Source organism: Pseudorca crassidens, chromosome 4 (assembly GCF_039906515.1).
Source record: "Pseudorca crassidens isolate mPseCra1 chromosome 4, mPseCra1.hap1, whole genome shotgun sequence".
Lineage (NCBI taxonomy): Eukaryota > Metazoa > Chordata > Mammalia > Artiodactyla > Delphinidae > Pseudorca > Pseudorca crassidens.
The window spans coordinates 129,486,075-129,511,535 of record NC_090299.1 but is presented as its reverse complement, the minus strand read 5'-3'; the positions used below and the strand labels follow the sequence as shown (position 1 = coordinate 129,511,535).

General features: G+C 43.7%; 1 protein-coding gene across 4 annotated transcripts in view; it reads right to left on the bottom strand.

The window, feature by feature from the left end:
* SLC10A7 (solute carrier family 10 member 7) overlaps positions 1-25,461 on the bottom strand; it is a 253,407-nt gene that overhangs the window by 6,144 nt on the left and 221,802 nt on the right. The window contains exon 11 of one of the 4 annotated variants that reach the window (XM_067736740.1): positions 22,307-22,865. The exons of the other annotated variants lie outside the window; for them this stretch is intronic. Within the exon in view, the coding sequence (XP_067592841.1) occupies positions 22,810-22,865 (56 nt within the window). The 3' untranslated portion in view covers positions 22,307-22,809. Of the gene's footprint in view, positions 1-22,306; positions 22,866-25,461 lie in introns of those variants that run through there. 4 annotated transcript variants of the gene reach the window in all.

Sequence of the window (25,461 nt, the reverse complement as noted above, 5' to 3'; positions counted from 1 at the left end):
ATTTTCTGATGATGCCCATTCTAACTGGTGTGAGGTGATACCTCATTGTAGTTTTGATTTGCATTTCTCTAATAATTAGTGATGTTGAGCAGCTGTTCATGTGCTTCTTGGCCATTTGTATGTCTTCTTTGGAGACATGTCTATCTAGGTTTTCTGCCCATTTTTGGATTGGGTTGTTTGTTTTTTGATATTGAGCTGCATGAGTTGTTTATATATTTTGGAGATTAATCCTTTGTCCATTGATTCGTGTGCAAATATTTTCTCCCATTCTGAGGGTTCTCTTTTCGTCTTGTTTATGCTTCCCTTCGCTGTGCAAAAGCTTTTAAGTTTCATTAGGTCCCATTTGTTTATTTTTGTTTTTATTTTCATTACTCTAGGAGGTGGATCAAAAAAGATCTGGCTGTGATTTATGCCAAAGAGTTTTCTTCTTATGTTTTCCTCTAAGAGTTTTATAGTGTCTGGTCTTACATTTAGGTCTCAAACCCATTTTGAGTTTATTTTTGTGCATGGTGTTAGGGAGTGTTCTAATTTCATTCTTTTACATGTAGCTGTTCAGTTTTCCCAGCACCACTTATTGAAGAGACTGTCTTTTCTCCATTGTATATCCTTGCCTCCTTTGTCATAGATTAGTTGACCATAGGTGCGTGGGTTTATCTCTGGGCTTTCTATCTTGTTCCATTGATCTATGTTTCTGGTTTTCTGCCAGTACCATATTGTCTTGATTACTGTAGCTTTGTAGTATAGTCTGAAGTCAGGGAGTCTGATTCCTCCAGCTCCGTTTTTTTCCCTCAAGGCTTCTTTGGCTATTCGGGGTCTTTTGTGTCTCCATACAAATTTCAAGACTTTTTGTTCTAGTTCCGTATAAAATGCCATTGGTAATTTGATAGGGATTGCATTGAATCTGCAGATTGCTTTGGGTAGTACAGTCATTTTCACAATATTGATTCTTCCAATCCAAGAACATGGTATATCTCTCCATCTGTTGGTATCATCTTTAATTTCTTTCATCAGTGTCTTATAGTTTTCTGCATACAGGTCTTTTGTCTCCCTAGGAAGGTTTATTCCTAGGTATTTTATTCTTTTTGTTGCAATGGTAAATTGGAGAGTTTCCTTAATTTCTCTTTCAGATTTCGGAATAGAGTTTCCTCGAGAAGGCTGAGGCATACTAGTAAGGTAGAGGTTAAAAATGGATCTTTTCTGCACAACACTGTAAAGCAACTATACCACAATTAAAAAAAAAAAAAAAAGGATCTTTTCTTGCTTAGTAGTGAAACACTCTGTTAGTCTTTAGGGAAGCCTGCCTGGCACCATTTCACGGCCCCCAAGTTCACTTTGGGGCTGAAAGTATATGGTAAGATAAAGTATGGTATATATGGCTATAAGTCGGAGGGTACTTTAGCCAGATAGACATTAATAAAGGCTTTTGCACATTCTCTTTTGGCCAAGAATCTCGAAGCGCTTTAAGCAGTACTGTATACAGCAGATGAATTCTAAAATCTGTGCTGAATGATTAAACCCCACAGTGAAGGCTGTAACGGAACTCAGGTAAATGAATACTACTTCTGAGTCTACCGCTCTGTTATATCCAGGGCAAGGTGTGCATACTTTGTAAGCAGCTGCCTAACATATGTAACTATTAAGCTTCTGTAACAGAATTCAGACACTGGTGATTTGACTATTATCACCAATTGCTTTAATGTGGTCCAGTTGTTAGTACGGCTGTGTATGTACGTCAGTTTTTCAACTGAATAGCTTTAACAGCTTAGCTTTCTGTTTCTTTGAGAACAACCACTGAAAAGGACCCAGGCTCCTAAATACACACAATGATGGTACATAAATAATGTTTTATGATAGCCTGGTGAGGAAAGCTCTGCTTTTTCAATTATTTTTACCTTCTAATAAATTTCAAACCTTTATGCAAAAATGTATTTCATGGCTGCTTTCTTTTTCATAGCCTCACATATCATTGCCATAAACTGCAAACACTTAACTCTTCCCAAACAAAGTCTCTCTCAAAGCTTCAAGCGTATGCATTTAAATTTTTGCACAGCTTCTGTCTTCTCACTAATATAAAGAACAAAGGAGTTTTCTTTTTAAAAGTAATATGCTTAATCCACTTATTGGATTTGAATTAGATCAGTGTTAGATATTGAAAAGCAGCATTTAATATTATAATCCCAGAGGGCTTCCCTGGTGGCGCAGTGGTTAAGAACCCGCCTGCCAATGCAGGGGACACGGGTTCAAGCCCTGGTCCGGGAAGATCCCACGTGCTGCAGAACAACTAAGCCCGTGTGCCACAACTACTGAGCCTGCGCTCTAGAGCTTGTGTGCCACAACTACTGAGCCCGCGTGCCACAACTACTGAAGCCCACGCACCTTGAGCCTGTGCTCTGAAACAAGAGAAGCTACCACAATAAGAAGCCCGCACACCACAACAAAGAGTAGCCCCCATTCGCCACAACTAAAGCCCACACGCAAGAACAAAGACCCAATGCAGCCAAAAAATAAATAAATAAAAAAATAAAATAAAATGAATAAAATCTAAAAAAAAAAAAAAATTATAGTCCCAGAAAGTTACTACAATGAGAAATGAAGAAGACCTGAACATATACTACTCCTGTTTTCAGGAAAGGTTATTTGGCCCAAAAGGATGATGTGAAGGAGTTGGGGGGTGGTGTGGAGTAATAGTGGGGCTAAAGGGAGCAAATGATAGAAATATGCAGGTATGTGTCTCTAAAACATGGTCAGAGCAGGGGTTTCTGACCCCAAATTCAAGGACGATGGCTGCTGGGCTAAATCACCTGAGTTACACTTTCTTGGCTAAGTTCAGGCAGGCTCTGGGTCGTTCTTCAGCCAGCTCAAGCAAGCCCACAGATATGGTCACAGGGCTGCTGCTCCAATACATAAGTTCACAAGGTATCTTAATGGAAGCGACATCAATTCACCGTAGTGTGATGAAAAGATAGTAGTAATAATGATAATAACGGTTTGTATGCAGTGAGTACTTACTTGAGGCCAGGTGCTGTCAAGGGCTCTCCCATATGAACAGACAACAACTCTCGGTGGTTGATGAAACCTATTGTTTGCACCATTTTACTAATGAGGAGACTGAAACGCCTCATTAGTGGTTAGAAAACTTTCCCAAGTGGTGGAGTCTTTACTGCAATCCAGGCCACCTGGGTTTCCAGTTCTCTGTGTCAGGTAAGGGTCAAGGCCTCCGAGGTCTTCAGTTCAAGATGCCACAGGCGTGGCAGCTCCATGAAGCAGAAGAGGGCCTGGGATGCAAAGAGCTTTCTAGTCCAGAAGTCCTTTCGGAACTCGCTCCCCTTGGGCCCCTAACCCTCCCAGCAGCACTTCCGGGGGCAGCAGACCTCACACTCCCCTGCTACCCACGCTGGGGTATTCCTGTGATTTCACAGCGGCCAGGAGCTCAGTAACCACGAGGCCTACCCCAATAGTGGCAAGGGAACCCCAGACTGACACTGTCTTCAAGAAACTTCCAGTGTACAGGTGAACTTCTACCTTCTGTGGATGCTGCTATCACTTTGTATGAAGTCTCTTCTGGTCCTGGGCTGGTTCTTCAGCTCTTCCGTCTCATCTTTGAACACACTCTTCTGTACAGACCAGGCTGGGACTCTGCAAACATCACTCCTCCTTGGCAGCAGGTGGCCCCCTGGACACTAGAGGAAGGCTGGAGAAGGCGCAGAGGCCTGGGGTTTGGCCCCAGCGGCTAGCCCACTGTGCCCCTCCTTGAAGGTCTGACCCCTGTTTCCTCTCCAGACTTCTAGGTTCTGAGAACCCAACTTCTTCCTTTGTTCCCCCAGCTCCAGCTACTTCCTGCACTTATTACTCCTTCATTTCCTCACTGTCCCCTCCCCGCTTTCCCACACTGTTTTAGTGCCCTATGTTGATTGTGTGGCGTGTTTGCCTGCCTCACCCTGGAGACACAGGCCCTCTCTCACTTGGCTTCGCACCCCAGTCATCCACTTCGCCTGGAAAAGAGAGGGCTCCCCCATGACTGGCCGCTGCTGTAGACATCTGTCGAATGAAGTAGGGATTTCTCTTCATCACTTTGTGTACCTGCAATACCTTCTTGTTAATTGTTAATCAGATTTCCTATCACCACCACTCTCAGTGACTAATGTTAAAAATATGATTGAAAATCACATCAGAGAGAAAAACTTAGCTTCCGGAGATTAGGGCCAGGTCCCTTTGCTGCGTCTTTGCTTGTCATTCTCTCAGGGTGGATTCACCACCGGCTAATCCCCGGATGAGGGGAGGGGGACTCCAGAGATTCAAGTCAAGCTATTTGTTTTGGGAACCTTTCTGTTCCCTCTGTCTGAAACTCTACCTTACTTCTCGATCATTCAATTATCCACTTTCCTTTTCAATTATTAGTTCCTTCGCAATCTCTTCTTTATATCTCAGTCTTTCCCCTGCTTTTCTTCAGTTTCTCCCCAGCTGCCCTCCTGGCAGCTTCCATCCTGTGCATTTTCATTTTCTCGAGGGTCAGAGTAGGAAGAGAAGTTGGGAGAAGTGGGGGGGTGGAGGGGGAGGTAACTATTCTACGATTCCACGTCTGAGTGGTCCAGTCCACCCTGGCGATGTTTGGAAGCGGCGAGTTTACGATCTCTGTTCTAGGGCATCTTTGCCACGTTTCCAGCTCTATCAGGATGAACACTGGAAATGAAATAGAGAGAGTCCTGGAACTGTGAGGGCCACTGTGCTCACCACACTGCGATTTCTGTCACCTGGCCACGAATTTGGCAAAACTTGACCTTCAAGTCAAATCAGAGAGCATCGCTATGTCTTTTTCCAGAAGCCCATGTGATGCACCACCCTGTCATCCTCTTCACCCACCCTTTCAACAATTCACTCAATCGTTCATTCAATTAGCACTCACTTCACAGATTAACTAAAGGGCGAGGCATGTGACACGACCCTCACTCAGGTAACTCACAGGCCCCTCTATGACCACTCCCACTGCCTCCCCGTGACCTTCCTTCAGGGCTCGGTCAGCCCTCACCCGCCCCCCAACCCTCGCCCCAAACCCATCTCTCTGCCTTCAGGCTTGTCCTCTGCAGGGTATTTTCCAGTCTGCAACCAGGCTGAGTACAAAATCTCTCTCTGTCTCACCACGCTCCCCTGGGCTCTCTCTGTGCTCCAGCCATGAAGAGTGTGGTGCCCCTTCCTCCCCTCCTCTCCCCAACCTGTGCCCATGCCCACGCTCTAGGCTCTAGAAGTCTCACCTCTCGGTCTTTGCACGTGAGTTCCTTTTGCCCAGGATGCTCGCCACCCACTTCTTGACCTGCCCGATTCCTTAGCCCGCAGTTCCTAACTCACCTCCTCTGGGAAGCCATCCTTGATGTCCCAAGCCTCCTTTCTGCTCTAGGCTTACCCAACTGGGGCGTGTTCCAGCCTAGCGTTTGCTGCATTTATTATCGCTGCTTGCTTCGTGTGTGTGTGTGTGTGTGTGTGTGTGTGTGTGTGTGTGTGTGTGTGTGTGTGTGTTTCCCTCACTAAGCTGTTAGCTTCTCAGGGTCAGTGACTGTTTTGTCTTCATCTCTGAGCATCTTAGTGCTCAGAGGAAGAGCACTGAAGGATCGGACTTGTGCTTTTCCAGACCCCATCATAAAGTTACTGTGCAGACTATCACTCCATTTTCACTCCATTCATTAACTAGGGAGAAAAAAAGGGCAATAATTTCAAAAAACCAAACAAACTTACTCAAAAGAGTTTTCTTTTTCAAGTAAAATTTAAATATAGGACTCTTTTCATCTTGCGATCACTGCGGTAACATAAATGAAGCAAATTAATTTTAATGCTCCCAGGTACTGATTCTGTGTCACCGTGGTTGACAGGATCCGACTAGACTTTACGAGACGGCGTTTGACTTTATGGAAGTGAACACCATGCGCACATTTACAATTTTACAGGGACTTTAAGCTGTCATGCTGAAAAATGTTTATAAAACATTAATCAAAAAATGCCTCTTTAATACAATGCATTGTCTGAAAGATGTTAGAAGGCGCATATTGTAAATGGATTCCTTTTCTGACTAAAGTAATTTCCACCAGAAGCATTTCCCCACTGCTCTACAAGTACACTGTGTGGAGAGATAAAGAGCACTTCCCCAGCACATTACTACCTGCTCCAAACACTTGGGAAATCACTAATGTATGGCATGCCATATTTCCATGTCACACATGACACATTCGTCTAAAATTATCCAACAGACTTTGACACTGCGGCATATTCCATAAGCAGAGCTTTCAACTGACATCTGCCAACTAAGAACTTCAAGTGAGAGCTTTCTTCTTCTAACAAGCAAATAAGGGGTTTCTTTTATCCTGCACCCAGGATGGAAAGGATAAAACAATACGTACCGGAACAAGTGGGGGTTTCCCCCCCTATTTTAAATGTTTATTTTATGTTCTCTGAATTAGAAAATTCCCTTTGCATCAAGTTTCAACAGTTACTAGTTTCTATTGGATGGACGGTTTTTAAATTTTTCCTTGAGAAACAGACATTTTTCTTCCTCGATTAAATATGGACCTTCACATACCTCTCACGGAAGGCCGCTCTATTGCTCACAATAGGAACACCATCTACTTTATATCGTTGTTCAGAGTTTACTTGTAGGAGCACGATGCTCTCACCATCTACTCATTCATTCAAAAAATACTTTCTGGGCCTCTGCTGTATGTGATTCACTGTTCCCGGTGCTGAGGATATAAGGAAAATAACACAGACAAGGCCCCTGCCTTCCTGGGGCCCACTTTCTGTAGCACTTGCCCCAATCACCTCGGCTTCCCTTCGTCCAGAGAGTGAGTGCCGGCCTGGTGCATGCTTACCAAGTTGCTACAACTCAGAGTTTGGGGATCACCATTTGTCTTTCTCCTTGTAGATCAAGTCACCAAGTTCTGGAGGTTCTTTCCTCTATCGAGCACTGTCCTTCCCCCTCAGTTTTCACTGCCAACTTCCTAATTCGGTTCCTCATAAAATCAAGCCAAATGACTCTTTCAGCCTCCTGACATAACCCCCTGTCTTCAGACTCTTCCCTTCATCAATCCTACAAACCACAGCCAGATTAATCTTCCTAAAACCCACATTAATTAAAGGCAATACCCTGCTCAAGAATTACAATGACTTTCCAGTGCCCATTCATCAAATCCTCTACCCCTTCGACGTCAGTAAAGAACGATGGCAACTACCGCCATTTTGTAAGTGCTTCCTGCCTGCCAAGTGCTTTTCCTGCATTATCTCACTTAATCCTTAAAACAGCCCTAAGAAGTAGGTGGCAATTTCCCCACTGAAACATGAGGCAACTGAGGGGTAGAGCAGTTATGTGACTTGCCTAACATCACACATCTGGTAGGTGGTAGAGGCAGAATTAGACCACAGTCTATTTACTTTTAATCACTAACCTATGTTAACTCCATTAAACCAACCTCTCAGTTGCCAATTGCTGTCACTGGCTCAGGCCTAGAACTTTCTTGTCTTTGTAAGAGCTGAGCCCCTGCCTCGATCTTGTCCTTTCCCTCTGGGTGACTAAATCCTAGGGGTTGTTTTGGGCTCAGCTTTACATTTTTTCTCCATGGTGAAGGTGGCCTCCCTACCGATTTCTTCCTCTTTTGAAGAATGAAGCCTCTCTTCCTAGCTGCACTCCATAATTTAGCATTTGCTTATGTTGCCATTATTTTCTTTTGTGTAGGTTTTGTTTGCCCCTGAAAATAGGCAAAGCCTTATATTTTTCTTTTAATCTCCTGCAGTGTTTAAGCACAGGACTGGTACTCAATATATGAATGATTAATTATTGAAGAATAGGTGCTAAAGCAATGTTTCCCATCAAAAAAGACAGGACAAGAACAAATACTAGTTGCTTTACTGGACTAAAAAGAGAATAAGGGCTTCCCTGGTGGCGCAGTGGTTGAGAGTCCGCCTGCTGATGCAGGGGACATGGGTTCGTGCCCCAGTCTGGGAAGATCCCACATGCCGCGGAGCGGCTGGGCCCGTGAGCCATGGCCGCTGAGCCTGCGCGTCCAGAGCCTGTGCTCCGCAACGGGAGAGGCCACAACAGTGAGAGGCCCGCATACCGCCAAAAAAAAAAAAAAAAAAATCCTTCGCACACCCCTCTGGGAGAGGGTTGTATTTCATAGGAGAAAAATATATTCATTATGGCAGGAAGGAAAGAAACTGGTCTGACCGTGGAAACCAAACTTTGAAATGAGTATTGAATAGTGGAGTAGGAAAGGAAATATATTGAAAAACACCCTTTGTGTTTTTGAACTTGAATATGTCACTTACTTTCCCACTTCGCTAAGAGACAGTATACGCCAGTCACCTGGATCCTTTCCTGTCTTTCAAAGGTTCATTCGCCTGAATTCACATGACTTGTTTTCCATTTAAATTCTTTCTCGGATGTTCCAGTGAGTTCTGGAGAGAGCTGCTGGCAAATCTGGCATCGAGCTGCTTAGCTCTTCAGTCGTCATGGAGATTTCCCACTTTTGTTTAGTTTGTTCTTAGTTAGAAACATCCATAATTTTACTCTCCAAACATCTTACACATTGTTATTTGAATTCTATCTCTTCCTTCTTAGTGCATCTCTCAGTTCAAAAGCCCACATTTGCCTTTAAGAGTCACTGGGATAGATGGTCTCCCCAATCATAATGTAATTGCAGAGGCAGCCGCTATTAGAGGAACACAGCCACTCTTTTCAGGCATCACTAAATGCCAGTCTGGGTCCCCTTCTGACACCACGCACGCGCGCGCGTGTGCACACACACACGCACATACACACACACACACACACACTCACACACTTTCTCTTCAGAGACAAATAGTCACAGAAAGTCAAACTCACTGGCGCTGATTTATCTCAGTTACTACACAAAGGGGTACTTATATGCCTTTTCTAGAACACAAAATGGTGTCATGATAAGGTACACCAACAGTTTTGGAATTTGTTTAGAAAAGGCTTTCAGTTAGGATTTTCCTAAAGCAAGCTAATTTTCAGTAATATAGCTGTCGCTTCATGCAGCAATTTATCATTTATTATGTCCAGTAGCCTACACAAGGCAGTACAGGTAGCTGTTACGAAGCCTGATACAAGACGCAGAGAGCCCCGGGTTGGAATCCCATGCTTACCACTTACCAGCTGTGTTACTTTGGTTAGGCAAGTGATTGAACCTCTGTTTTCACATCTGTAAAATGTACCTACTTTGTAGGGTTTTTTTTTCTTAATAAACCATAAATGAAACAATACACAATGTCTGGTAAGTAGTAAGTCTTCAGATACCATTCTAGGTGCAGTGAATAAGTGGGTAAACCGATACCCCTCCCCCAACCCCGCCTTCACGGAACTTATGCTCTTATTGACTAGGGAGAGAAGATGGAGAGTACCATGCCAAAGCTAGGTGAAGAGCAAATTCCACCCAACCACAGAATCATGGCACAGGGCAGTGAGGAAATGCAGCACTGCAAAGCTGTTAGGCAAAACGGATGCAGTGAACATTTGGGTTATTCTAATTTTTGTCTCTCTTTTAGAGTGGGTACAAAGAAAGGCCACCTACTTCCAGGTTGACGGGTATGGCTTGGCATGCTGTCCTTCAGAGAGAGGGCCACTAACGTGTGGCCTGTTGGAGCAGGTGGTACGTCTGCACAGCCCCCAGAATTACTGCTCGTAATGCTGGCTATGCTAGGACTTCCCCTGAAACCCATTCTGCAATGTTCCAAAGGCTGGCGAGTCTACTTCCTGCAGATTCCCTTAGGAAGGTGGACAGGATGTCACGGATCATGTGACCTGCTCTCATTCACTCCCATCTAAATGACTGGTCTTTTGCTCAAATTCTCCAAGGTATTTTAATACACAGATTGGGCTGCCTTACCCTTGCCAGTGATTTACATTTTATTTGCTTCCCTGTTCTTTTCGTGTCGTTCCATCTGTAATGGAGAACTGCTATATTATCTTTTTTTTAAATTTATTTATTTTATTTTTGGCTGCCTTGGGTCTTTGTTGCTGCGCACGGGCTTTCTCTAGTTGCGGCGAGCGGGGGCTACTCTTCGTTGCGGTGCACAGGCTTCTCATTTCAGTGGCTTCTCTTGTTGCGGAGCACGGGCTCTAGGTGCACGGGCTTCAGTAGTTGTGGCTCGTGGGCTCTAGAGCTCAGGCTCAGTAGTTGTGGCACGCGGGCTTAGTTGTTCCGCAGCATGTGGGATCTTCCCAGACCAGGGCTCGAACCCGTGTCCCCTGCATTGGCAGGCGGATTCTTAACCACTACGCCACCAGGGAAGCCCGCCATATTATCTTTGATGTGACTCCACCATCAGAACCTCTATTGTTGCTTTATGAGACACAGAAGGAAAGATTCTTGTCCTTTTTGTAGGAGTCATCCAAAATGATGTACAACTAAATAATATATGCAAATAAGAACTCTTTAGTTTTCTCAGTGTCCCAGTGATGGGTTCAGGGAACCCACATAGACTTGGGCATTTCTAAATCGCTGAACACAAAGGCAATAGCAGCAGCTCAGGGATGGCTAACAACCAACCCCCTTGGCTAGACCTCCGGCAGAAAAACAAGACAATCTTATACCATTTTCACAGGTAAGTATAAATGGAATTTTAATTTCCAACCTCTGAGGCCTGAAAAACGTCCCATGGTTATCTCTGTAGATGGCATATGAGAGGGAAAGGGACACGTGGAAGTCCACACAGGAGGTGTCAGAAATGCACTTCACATGTTGGACTCAGACATCCCCTCTGAGGTCCTGACGGGGCTCTCCTGCCACCCTCCCCTCCACGGTTAGGAAGACTCACAGCTCCATTTCTTTTCGGTGTAGTCAGGAGCTATTTAGCTATGCTAAATCGATGTTTATGTAAAACTCTCCTAAGAGATTTATCCTTCCTTCATATTTCAAAACCAGAATTCAAAAACATAACATTTTTATATATTATAAAATACAGACTATAATAATATATAAAAATACATCTCCCTTTATCCAAAAGGCAGAGTTAGGCCTGGAAGAGCAGGAAAATGAACAAATACAAGGGTATAAACTAGAAGTCCGAGGCCATTACTAACAGAAGGAACAATCTTTCCAGTAATTGAAAGTTTTAGGAAAAAAAGAGCAGTGTTCATGTTGTAGTCTTTCGGTCATCCCACCTCAGGCAGGACTTCAGAAGCCATATCTGGAGTTCATGGACCTTTCTGGCTCTTATCGGTATGTTGGTAGGTGGAATACAGATTGTGGAAAATCATTACACAGGGCTTACTATGGGTCAGGCACTATTCTGAGAGTGAGCCAACATTAGCTCATTCACTCCTTATGTCTACAATGTGAGTAAAGGCTACCGTTATTCTCCCCATTTTTCAGATGAGAAAACTGAGGCAGCAGAAGAATAAAAATCTCCCCAAGGCCACGCACAGTGAGCAACAGCGTGTAGATGTGAACACAGACAGACTGGCTCTGGTTCCGGGCCCTCTACCACATTACTGCCTCCAATGGTGATTTGTCAGAGTGCCTGGAACCCGAGAGAAAAAGAGATGCTTGATGATATTAACACAGAATAATGGAGGGTGAAAAGGAATAGAATACAGAACGTAAGAAATGAAATATTTACACAGGAAAGGTCTGCAAAGAAGAGAGGTATTCCTTTCGACAGAGGAGCTCATATGACCAGCTTTTACTCACTTTGAATAAAAGTTGGTCGATGACCATTTTCTGACCATTGTCAGCCCATTCAGAAAATGAAAGATGGTGGTTTAGCCTTCAGTCACCTGGGCTGTAACCCTACCCCTTTGCTGAAAGTTTTATGTAATAAAACTTGCATAAAGATGCAAGAAAAGACCCAAATGAGCCGCTGGTGTTACTTCTGTTTTGAAACAGGTACATTCTGATTGGAAAAGATGTTTAATGAATGTCCTGAACTGGCTCACCACATGCTGACAATGAAACATTTAACTCTACCAATCGAAGTTCTCAGCCTCGGAAGATTAGGTACATCCTCACCTATCTGACAGCACTGTAGGAGTAATTAACAGATGGGGAATTCAAGAATGCATTGAAGAGCTGAGCCACGGAGGCTTCATTCAGATGCCCATGGTGGCTTCTGGGAGGGGTCACCATATTTACAGAGACAGGTGGGAAGGAAGTAGAGTGACCTTAGCATTTTCCTTCTCTGGGCGGCGAAGGAAGAGTCATTTGTCTTCTAAAGAGAATAATCTGCCTAATGTTCACAATCACAGGATGTGAAACCTCAAAAATAGAGAGTTTCATATGACAAAAACAACACAAAGGCATCAGAATAGATTAAACATCGTCACCAACACAGGGCTGGCCCCATCTGACTGGCTCTGGAAAGCCTTGTCTAGTTTCACAGATTTTTTAAAAGATGTGTTTTTATATAAATGAAGAAAAACACTTGGAACTTTTTAAGTGTGAGCCAATGAGAGGCTGATGAGTATGACATGCACTTTTACTGATTCTGCCACAGCTTCCAACACCCTAAACTTAGTTCTCCCTAAGATTTTGCATTGATAATGTTCTTAACAATGGACAGAGGAACTTCTGGAAGGCGTCCAAACTGTAGTTAAGTTGTAAATGGGAGTAAACTGTGACCCAAATGCACATACACTTTCTGTTTTGTCAACATGGCCACGAATCACCCTCTGGTGCTAATTTTCTTCTTGATGGTACCATGTTTATGATAAACTTAAACCTCAGAAGAGATATCTTCTGACACAGAAGAACAAGGATGTTTTGATTTGGGGATTAGAAACTAGAGTTATTTACCCATAAATCCATCTCTCTTTTAAAAGGCTGACTCGGAGACCTTCAAGATGGCGGAGGAGTAAGATGCGGAGATCACCTTCCTCCCCACAAATACATCAGAAATACATCTACACGTGGAACAACTCCTACAGAACACCTACTGAACGCTGGCAGAAGACCTCAGACCTCCCAAAAGGCAAGAAACTCCCCACGTACCTGGGTAGGGCAAAAGAAAAAAGAACAAACAGAGACAAAAAGATAGGGACGGGACCCGCACCAGTGGGAGGGAGCTGTGAAGGAGGAAAGGTTTCCACACACTAGGAAGCCCCTTCGCGCGCGGAGACTTATGGTGGCGGAGGGGGAAAGCTTTGGAGCCGCGGAGGAGAGCACAGCCACAGGGGTGTGGAGGGCAAAGTGGAGGAGAGCGCAGCCACAGGGGTGCGGAAGGCAAAGATTCCCGCACAGAAGATCAGGGCCAAACAGCACTCACGAGGCCGAGAGGCTTGTCTGCTCACCCGCAGGGGCGGGCGGGGCTGGGAGCTGAGGCTCGGGCTTCGGGCTTCGGTCGGAGCGCAGGGAGAGGACTGGGTTTGGCAGCGTGAACACAGCCTGCAGGGGGTTAATGCACCACGGCTAGCCGGGAGGGAGTCCAGGGAAAAGTCTGGAGCTGCCGAAGAGGCAAGGGACTTTTTCTTCCCTCTTTGTTGCCTGGTGCGCGAGGGATTAAGAGCGCTGCTTAAAGGAGCTCCAGAGACGGGCGCGAGCCGCGGCTAACAGCACGGACCCCAGAGACGGGCATGAGACGCTAAGGCTGCTGCTGCCGCCACCAAGAAGCCTGTGTACGAGCACAAGTCACTATCCACACCCCTCTTCCGGGGAGCCTGTGCAGCCCACCACTGCCAGGGTCCCGGGATCCAGGGACAACTTCCCCGGGAGAACGCACGGCACGCCTCAGGCTGCTGCAACGTCACACTGGCCTCTGCCACCGCAGGCTCGCCCTGCATCCGTAACCCTCCCTCCCCCCGGCCTGAGTGAGCCAGAGCCCCCGAATCAGCGGCTCCTTTAACCCCGTCCTGTCTGAGCGAAGAACAGACAACCTCAGGCAACCTACACGGAGAGGAGGGTCCAAATCCAAAGATGAACCCGGGGAGCTGTGCGAACAAAGAGGAGAAAGGGAAATCTCTCCCAGCAGCCTCAGGAGCAGCGGATTAAAGCTCCACGGTCAACTTGATGTACCCTGCATCTGTGGAATACCTGAATAGACAACGAATCATCGCAAACTGAGGAGGTGGACTTTGTGTGATTTTGTCTGTATAGCTTTGCTTCTACCATTCGTCCTAGGGTTCTGCCTGTCCGTTTTTTAGTATAGTTTTTAGCACTTGTTATCATCGGTGGATTTGTTTTTTGGTTTGGTTGCTCTCTTCTTTCCTTCTTTTTTTAAAATTAGTTTAAATTTTTGTTATATTTAATAATTTTTTAATGACTTTATTTTATTTTACTTTTTCTTTCTTTCTTTTTTTCTCCCTTATCTTCTGAGCCGTGTGGCTGACAGGGTCTTGGTGCTCTGGCTGGGTGTCAGGCCTGTGCCTCTGAGGTGGGAGAGGCAAGTTCAGGACATTGGTCCACCAAAGACCTCCCAGCCCCACGTAATATCAAATGGCAAAAGCTCTGCCAAGATCTCCACCTCAATGCTAAGACCCAGCTCCACTCAAAGACCAGCAAGCTACAGTGCCTATGCCAAACAAATAGCAAGACAGGAACACAACCCCACCCATTAGCAGAGAGGCTGCCTAAAATCATAATAAGTCCACAGACACCCCAAAACACACCACCGGATGCAGTCCTGCCCACCAGAAAGATAAGATCCAGCCTCATTCTCCACAACACAGGCACTAGTCCCCTCCACCAGGAAGCCTACACAACCCACTGAACCAACCTTAGCCACTGGGGGCAGCCACCAAAAACAACAGGAACTATGAACCTGCAGCCTGCGAAAAAGAGACCCCAAACACAGTAAGTTAAGTAAAATGAGAAGACAGAGAAACCCACAGCAGATGAAGGAGCAAGATAAAAACCCACCAGACCTAACAAATGAAGAGAAATAGACAGTCTACCTGAAAAAGAATTCAGAGTAATGATAGTAAACATGATCCAAAATCTTGGAAATAGAATGGAGAAAATACAAGAAACATTTAACAAGGAACAAGAAGAACTAAAGAGGAAACAGACAATGATGAAAAACACAATAAATGAAATTAAAAATTCTCTAGAAGGAATCAATATTAGAATAACTGAGGCAGAAGAATGGATAAGTGACCTAGAAGATAAAATAGTAGAAATAACTAGCACAGAGCAGAATAAAGAAAAAGGTATGAAAAGAATTTAGGATAGTCTCAGAGACCTCTGGGACAACATTAAACACACCAACATTCGAATTATAGGGGTCCCAGAAGAAGAAGAGTAAAAGAAACCAACTGAGAAAACATTTGAACAGATTATAGTTGAAAACTTCCCTAATATGGGAAAGGAAATAGTCAATCAAGTCCAGGAAGCACAGAGTCCCATACAGGATAAAACCAAGGAGAAACACACCAACACACATATTAATCAAACTATCAAAAATTAAATACAAAGGAAAAATATTAAAAGCAGCAAGGGAAAAACAACAAATAACACACAAGGGAATCCCCATAAGGTTAACAGCTGATCTTTCCTTAGAAACTCTGCAAGCCAGAAGGGAGTGGCAGAACATATTTAAAGTGATGAAAGGGAAAAACCTACAACCAAGAGTACTCTACCCAGCAAGGATCTCATTCAGATTCGATGGAGAAATTAAAACCTTTACAAGCGAGCAAAAGCTAAGAGAATTTAGCACCACCAAACCAGCTTTATGACAAATGCTAAAGGAATTTCTCCAGGCAGGAAACACAAGAGAAGGAAAAGACCTACAATAACAAACCCCAAACAATTAAGAAAATGGTAATAGGAACATACATATCGATAACTACCTTAAAAATAAAAGGTTTAGATGCTTCAACCAAAAGACATAGACTGGCTGAATGGATACAGAAACAAGACCCGTATATATGTTGTCTACAAGACCCACTTCAGACCTAGGGACACATACAGACTGAAAGTGAGGGGATGGTAAAAGATACTCCATGCAAATGGGAATCAAAAGAAAGCTGGAGTAGCAATTCTCATATCAGACAAAATAGACTTTAAAACAAAGCCTATTAAAAGAGACAAAGAAGGATACTACATAATGATCAAGGGAATCAATACAAGAAGATGTAACAATTGTAAACCTTTTTGCACCCAACATAGGAGCACCTCAATACATAAGGCAAATGCTAACAGCCATAAAAGGGGAAATCGATAGGAACACAATCATAGTAGGGGACTCTAACACCCCACTTTCACCAATGGACAGATCATCCAAAATGAAAATAAATAAGGAAACACAAGCTTTAAATGATACATTAAACAAGATGGACTTAATTGATATTTATAGGACATTCCATCCCAAACTAACAGAATACACTTTCTTCTCAAGTGCTCATGGAACATTCTCCAGGATAGATCATATCTTGGGTCACAAATCAAGCCTTGGTAAATTTAAGAAAATTGAAATTGTATCAAGTATCTTTTCTGACCACAACGCTATGAGACTAGATATCAATTACAGGAAAATATCTGTAAAAAAAATACAGACACATGGAGGCTAAACAGTACACTACTAAATAACCAAGAGATCACTGAAGAAATCAAAGAGGAAATCAAACAATACCTAGAAACAAATGACAATGAAAACACGATGACTCAAAACCTATGGGATGCAGCAAAACCAGTTCTAAGAGGGAATTTTATAGCAATACACTCCTCCCTCAAGAAACAACAAACATCTCAAATAAACAACCTAACCTTACACCTAAAGCAATTAGAGAAAGAAAAACAAAAAACCCCCAAAGTTAGCAGAAGAAATCATAAAGATCAGATCAGAAATAAATGAAAAAGAAAGGAAGGAAACTATAGCAAAGATCAATAAACTAAAAGCTGGTTCTTTGAGAAGATAAACAAAATTGATAAACCATTAGCCAGACTCTTCAAGAAAAAAAGGGAGAAAACTCAAATCAATGGAATTAGAAATGATAGGGGAAGTAACAACAGACACTGCAGAAATATAAAGGATCATGAGAGATTACTACAAGCAACTATATGCCAATAAAATGGACAACCTGGAAGAAATGGACAAATTCTTAGAAAAGCACAACCTTCCAAGACTGAACCAGGAAGAAATAGAAAATATAAACAGACCAATCACAAGCACTGAAATTGAGACTGTCATTAAAAATCTTCCAACAAACAAAAGCCCAGGACCCGATGGCTTCACAGGAGAATTCTATAAAACATTGAGAGAAGAGTTAACACCTATCCTTCTCAAACTCTTCCAAAATATAGCACAGGGAGGAACACTCCCAAACTCATTCTAAGAGGCCACCATCACCCTGATACCAATACCAGACAAAGATGTCACAAAGAAAGAAAACTACAGGCCAATATCACTGATGAACACAGAGGCAAAAATCCTCAACAAAATACTAGCAAACAGAATCCAACAGCACATTAAAAGGATCATACACCATGCTCAAGTGGGGTTTATCCCAGCAATGCAAGGAGTCTTCAGTATATGCAAATCAATCAATATGATAAACGATATTAAGAAACTGAAGGATAAAAACCATATGATCATCTCAATAGATGCAGAAAAAGATCTGACAAAATTCAACACCCATTTATGATAAAAACCCTCCAGAAAGTAGGCATAGAGGGAACTTACCTCAACATAATAAAGGCCATATATGACAAACTCACAGCCAGCCATGTTCTCAATGGTGAAAAACTGAAACCATTTCCTCTAAGATCAGGAAGAAGACAAGGTTGTCCACTCTCGCCACTATTATTCAACATAGTTTTGGAAGTTTTAGCCACAGCAATCAGAGAAGAAAAAGAAATGAAAGGAATCCAAATCAGAAAAGAAGAAGTAAAGCTGTCACTGTTTGCAGATGACATGATACTATACGTAGAGAATCCTAAAGATGCTATCAGAAAACTCCTAGAGCTCATCAATGAATTTGGAAAAGTAGCAGGATACAAAATTAATGCACAGAAATCTCTTGCATTCCTATACACTAAAGATGAAAAATCTGAAAGAGAAATTAAGGAAATACTCCCATTTACCATTGCAACAAAAAGGAATAAAATACCTAGAAATAAACCTACCTAAGGAGACAAAAGACTTGTACGCAGAAAACTATAAGACACTGATGAAAGAAATTAAAGATGATACACATAGATGGAGAGATATACCATGTTCTTGGATTGGAAGAATCAACATTGTGAATATGACTCTACTACTCAAAGCAATCTACAGATTAAATGCAATCCCTATCTAACTACCAATGGCATTTTTTACAGAACTAGAACAAAAAATTTCACAATTTGTATGGAAACACAAAATACCCAAATAGCCAAAGCAATCTTGAGAAAGAAAAACAGAGCTAGAGGAATCAGACTCCCTGACTTCAGACTATACTACAAAGCTACAGTAATCAGGACAGTATGGTACTGGCTCTAAAACAGAACTATAGATCAATATAACAGGATAAAAAGCCCAGAGATAAACCTATGCCCATATGGTCACCTTATTTTTAATAAAGGAGGCAAGAATATATAATGGAGAAAAGACAGCCTCTTCAATAAGCGGTGCTGGGAAAACTGGATAGCTACATGTAAAAGGATGAAATTAGAACACTCCCTAACATCATGCACAAAAATAAATTCAAAATGGATTAAAGACCTAAATGTAAGGCCAGACACTATAAAACTCTTAGAGGAAAACACAGGCAGAACACTCTATGACAGAAATCACAGCAAGATCCTTTTTTGACCCATGGAAATAAAATAAAAAATAAACAAATGGGACCTAATGAAACTTGAAAGCTTTTGCACAGCAAAGGAAAACATAAGACGAAAAGATAACCCTCAGAATCGGAGAAAACATTTTCAAATGAAGCAACTGACAAAGGATTAATCCCCAAAATTTACATGCAGCTCATGCAGCTCAATATCATAAAAAGAAGCAACCCATCCAAAAATGGGCAGAAGACCTAAACAGACATTTTTCCAAAGAAGATATACAGATTGCCAACAAACACATGAAAGAATGCTCAACATCAGTAATCATTAGAGAAATGCAAATCAAAACTACAATGAGGTTATCATCTCACACCAGTCAGAATGGCCATCCTCAAAAAAATCTACAAAGAACAAATGCTGTAGAGGGTGTGGAGAAAAGGGAACCCTCTTGCACTGTGGGTGGGAATGTAAATTGATAGAGCCACTATGGAGAACAGTATGGAGGTTCCTTAAAAAACTAAAAATAGAGCTACCAGATGACCCAGCAATCCCACTACTGGGCATATACCCTGAGAAAACCATAATTGAAAAAGAATTATGTACCACAATGTTCATTGCAGCACTATTTACAATAGCCAGGACATGGAAGCAACAGATGAATGGATAAAGAAGATGTGGCACATATATACAATGGAATACTACTCAACCATAAAAAGTAACGAAAGTGAGTTATTTGTAGTGAGGTGAATGGACGTAGAGTCTGTCATACAGAGTGAAGTAAGTCAGAGAGAGAAAAACAAATACTGTATGCTAACACATATATATGGAATCTAAAAAAAAAAAAAAAAAAAAAAGGGTTCTGAAGAACCTAAGGGCAGGACAGGAATAAAGATGAAGATGTAGAGAATGGACTTGAGGACATGGGGAGGGGGAAGGGTAAGCTGGGACGAAGTGAGAGAGTAGCATTGACACATATATATATACTACCAAATGTAAAATAGATAGCTAGTGGGAAGCAGCTGCGTAGCACAGGGAGATCAGCTCGGTGTTTTGTGACCACCTAGAGGGGTGGGATAGCAAGGGTAGGAGGGAGATGCAAAAGGGAGGAGATATGGGGATATATGTATATATATAGCTGATTCACTTTGTTATAAAGCAGAAACTAACATACCATTGTAAAGCAATTATACTCCAATAAAGATGTTAAAAAAAGTCAAAAAAATAAAAATAGAAACAACAGGGGCTTCCCTGGTGGCGCAGTGGTTGAGAGTCCACGTGCCGATGCAGGGGACACGGGTTCTTGCCCCAGTCCGGGAGGATCCCACATGCCGCGGTGCAGCTGGGCCCGTGAGCCATGGCCGCTGAGCCTGCGGGTCCGGAGCCTGTGGTTCGCAATGGAAGAGGCCACAACAGTGAGAGGCCCGCGAACCGCAAAAAAAAAAAAGAAAAGAAAAGAAAAGAAAAGAAACAACACAACTTAAATAAATAAATAAATAATAGTCTGACTCACGTTTCCGTGGTTTAACTTGGCTAGATGTTGTCCCGTTAACCTACTTCTGCCCTCCTTTGTTTTCAGTGATATAAAAATTGGGGAGTGAAGACCTCATTCAGAGGACTTTTAGGCAGAGGAAGAAAATAAGAGAACCCTGGAAGCCATTTCTGGAAATAACAATGTTTTTCTAATCCCCTTGGTTTTCTTTAAACTCTGAACAGTTTAACATATCTAATCACAATACAGAGAATTGTGGTTTTCACAAATGGTCGGTTTTATTAACAAATGAACAGGTAATAATTACAGGTGTAATCCCACCTGGATCCTTCTGGAACACAGTGGACCACGCATGCGTACAAATAAAGGAAGTAGCATGATACCATGGCTCTCAGCGGCAGCTGCTCGTTAGAATCACCTGGGTAGCTTTTAAAAACTGTGATACCTGGGTCTATCCTGAGAGATTCTGAGCAAACAGGTATGGGGAGGGTCCCGGCCCAGTTTTGCGTAGCTCTCAGGTGATTCCAGTGTGAGCTGGGCTGAGAAGCTTGGTCTGGTAATAAGGGAGAGCAAGAGGATTCTAGAGGTTTCTGGGGGTTTCTGGAGGTAGACACATGGCCACTGTGTGCTGGCTTTGCCGTTCTCCTCACTGTGTAAACTGGGGTGATTTACTTGACCTCTCTGAGGCTCGGTTTTTTGGACAATGGGATCAATAATAGCTATTGTGCAGGGTTGTTGTGTAGATCCAATGAGATAATAAGGCAACCCATGTGCTTGATGCAGTGCCATAGGACTGCCAGACCCTCTTCCTTTTAATGTTTCAAAGTGGTTTTATATCTACTTTCTTATTCAATCATCACCTCAACCTTGTGATATGGGAGAAAAATACAGGCTAGCCATTTTGGACGTCTACATGTCTGGCTGATTTCTAATTTCAATATCATTTTACACTCAAAGTAATTTCGTAGCCTCCCTAACCTCTGGAGGGCCTCAGGGCCCAGTGCTCTGGAGCCCTTTTCTCCTCTGTCTACCCATTCTTTAGTGATCCCATGGAACCTGATAGCTTAAACTACCATCTATATGCTGAAAATTCCAGCCTAGACCAGAATTCTAGACTCAAAGACAACTCTTCTCTGGATGTCGAAAAGGCATCTCAAACTTAACACGTTCAAGATGGAACTCTGGGTCTGCCCCACATCCCTCTTCCACCAGTAAAATCTGTTGCTCATCCAGTCTAGTAAATGGTAACTCCATCCTTCCAGCCCCTCAGGCCAAACCCCTTGGAATCGCCTTTCATTCCTCCTTCTTTTACATACAAATCCAATTCGTCAGCAAATCCCAGTAGTTCTGCATTCAAACTACAACCAGGATCCGAGGCTTCTCACCACTCCACTAGTACCTTTAACCACACCACTCCAGCTTTCGTCTGGATTAAAGGCTCTTAACTGGCTTTCCTGTTTCTCCCTGCTGCACCCTTCCCCCCAGCCAGACCCAGTCCTTTTTCAACATAGCAGCCAAAGTGGGAGCTGAATCTTTTGACTTTTTCACTCAGACCCCTCACGGCTTCCCCTCTCCTTCTGCACAGCGGGCAAGTCCTCACAGCGGGTGGATAAGGTCTCACACGGTATCACCGGCACTCTCCTGTGACCTTTTACCACGCCTCCTAGAACTCTCTTCTCACCCCTTCTGCTCCCTGAACACTGGCCCCTTCCTCTTTCTCCAACTTGCCGAGCACACCATGGCCTCACGTCCTTTGCCCTCGTTGTTCCCCCTGGTGGGAGGCTCCTTCCTCTCTATATCATGTGGCTTGCTCCCTCTTCCCTACAGGTCTTTGACTCAAAGCTCTCTTTAAGCCTAAAATGTCCCCACCTCCCTCTGGCCCTCCTTATTCTCCTTTATGGTTTTCTTTTTCTCCACACACTTCCCATCATCTGATGTGCAATATGTCTGAGTGTTTGTCTGTTGGACCCACTAGAAAGGAAGCTGGATAAGGGGGAGTGAGTTTTCGTGTTTTGCTCACTGCTGTGCCACCCTAGGGCCTAGGACAGTGCCTGGTGCATAGTAGGCATGAAATAGACACTTGTTGGATGAACGCATGAATTGAGCAAATGATGTTGGCAAAGCATCTTTCCATTGGCACCGTTTATTCCTGCACATTTCTGCACTCGCTATCAGTTGCAGAGGAGTTGGTTTTCATTATTATTAATATTTAGAAAGCTTGCTCTACCAGTACTAGAGTACAGTAGTAGTTCTAGCACAGAGAGTAACTAGTACGTAGAGCAAACCTGAAGCAAAGGCAGATCTGGGAAATGTCACTGCTCCAAAACCATGAGCGTGCTCAGCTTCAGGGGGTGACATTCCAAACGAGCTGGCTTCCTGGGGCCCAGGAATCTTTTGAGTTATGTCCAATTTTAAATTTATTTATTTATTTTGGCTGCATTGGGTCTTTCTTGCTGCCTGCGGGCTTTCTCTAGTTGTGGCGAGCATAGGCTACTCTTCATTGCAGTGCACGGGCTTCTCATTGCGGTGGCTTCTCTTGTTGAGGAGCACAGGCTCTAGGTGCTTGGTCTTCAGTAGTTGTGGCTCGCGGGCTCTAGAGCGCAGGCTCAGCAGTTGTGGTGCACGGGCTCAGTTGCTCCGTGGCACGTGGGATCTTCCCGGACCAGGGCTCAAACTTGTGTCCCCTGCATTGGCAGGCGGATTATTAACCACTGCGCCACCAGGGAAGCCCTATGTCCAATTTTATATCTCCTCCTGCCTCCAGGGTAATTTGTCAAAAACCTACTGCATCCCGCATGGCTTTAAAAAATGGGCAGCTAACTTTAATATCTGGCTGGAATTGTTTGGATAGGTCTATAGACGGGGACAAGGAGGCAGTGGGTGTCACCTCATTCTGCAGCCGTGGAGTCCTTTATTCTTTATTGTAAAGAAGCATGGAGCTGGCTGTCATCAAATCCATGCAAACTGGTTTATAGTGTCTGGTTCAATTAAGGGAATTTCTGGGAAGAGTTATGACCAAATAAATAATGTGAGAGATGCAACTCTGAAACAATAATTGTTATTCATCAATCTCTGTTTGCAAGTAGAGATGGAGAGAGAGAAACTTCAAGTGAAGGAGCTCTCCTGGGTGAGATCCTTCACTTCAAACACAGTAAACAACTGTTGTTCTGTGATGCACATTTTAGTACCGCTAGAGGCAACCTTTCTAAATATTAATAATAATAAACAATCCCCTCCGCAACTGACAGCAGGTGCAGGGATGAACAGAGAGCCCTGGGAGACGGGCTGTGGTCGGCCCTCCTGGATGTGGCGAAGGCCTCCTCAGAAAGGACAAGCTCCAGGACAACAGAATGTGGTCCCCTCACTTCCTGTTTTCAGAAGCACGGAGTGCATATGGCTTCGGGCATGTGAGTTGATTATTAACATGTAAAATGAATCTCTTTAGAGCTCTTTCTAACTATGACACGGTGGTTTTTATTTTGAAAGAAATATGAAACTGCGGAGTTAAAAGCTTCCACCACTAACAATTGACATTTAGAGACGCACAGGGGTAAGGATTCGGTGTATAGTTTGAGGTGCCGCTGTACAATATGTGGGATTTTTTTTTTTTTTTTTTTTTTTTTTTTTTTTTTGCGGTACACTGGCCTCTCACTGTTGTGGCCTCTCCCGTTGCGGAACACAGGCTTCGGACACATAGGCCCAGCGGCCACGGCTCACGGGCCTAGCCGCTCCGCGGCATGTGCGATCTTCCTGGACCGGGGCACGAACCCGTGTCCCCTCCATCGGCAGGCGGACTCTCAATCACTGCGCCACCAGGGAAGCCCCCAGAGACACCATTCTTTTTTTCTGTTTTTTTGTATTTTTTTTGCGGTACGCGGGCCTCTCACCGCCGCGGCCTCTCCCGTTGCGGAGCACAGGCTCCGGACGCGCAGGCCCAGCGGCCACGGCCCACGGGCCCAGCCGCTCTGCGGCATGTGGGATCCTCCCGGATCGGGGCACGAACCCACGTCCCCTGCATCGGCAGGCGGACTCTCAACCACTGCGCCACCAGGGAAGCCCTATGTGGGATTTTTTGTCTCCTTGCCATTGAGCTGTAGGGTAACAACGGTGAGTGAGCTCGGCTACAGTGACGCTGCCGCATGTAAGCCTTGGCCGCTCTTGTTCCTGCTCCAATCCTGAGACCGAGAGAGCAGCAGACGATGCACCACTGGAGCTATTTCTAGAGGACTGGGTGGTGTGATGGAAAGGACTTGGGCTTTGACGTCAGAGACCTGGTTTTCAGTCCTGACAGTGCTACCCACCAGCTACGTGATCGGGTGACCTGACCCGAATACCCTCAGTTTCCACATCTGCTCAAAATGAGGTTAAAATAACTATCTCAAGTGGTAGTTGGAGCTTTCAGTGAGACAGTGCATGTCAAGTACCCAGTACAGTGCCTGGCATAAAGTCGGCATCTCCAAAATGATAGCTATTATTATTATTATGAATAGCATTATGAATCAGTATTGCGGGGTTCAAATTCGGTAGTCTACAGGACTGAGCAGGGAAGGGGTTTGTCACTGAAATCATCAAGGATGAGGTCGGAAGCATTCCTAAAATTTTTGAGAATGGGGACTGCTGAGGACTGCCACGGGAACTGAAACATCTACCTCGGATGCCACGCAAACCTCCATCGGCCTCCATCTGTTTACAACTTCTTGATAAGTGCTTATGATTCTATCTGGCCTGCTGTCCCTTTCGGAGCACTGACTTCTGCAAAGCATGATTCTATTTTGTGTGTTGATGGGTTTTTTTAAAATCTTTCTACAGTATCAATGACACTGTGAGACTTTTGGGGAAAATCATATATATTTCCTTTCATAATGGGTTTTTTAAAAGGATAACTTGCAAATAGTAAGGCATTCTGAAATTGTTTTTAAATATGCTTAAATTCGACCGTCAGCTTGCCAGGAAGACATGGTCTTAAAGGAAGAAAGTCCCCTCTTTTGGAGTGAGTGCTTGGTATGATGGGCACGAAATGGACGGTTTTCTTTTGCTCGGGTTATACCTCGTGAAATACTGGTACACTTCCACATCCAAGCACGGTGGTTTAACCAGACTGGTAAAAAAAAGGACTCAAGAGAACATCTGAAGGCAAAAAATCAGTACAGGTTTTTATCCTTCCTAGACATGACCATGAGGCCATGGAACGAAGTGAGTGATTCCTAGAAATCAGAGTCCAGGCCTACTGAGTCTTTAAGAAAAATGTTTGTTGTTTACCTTTTTATAGTACTTAGTGGT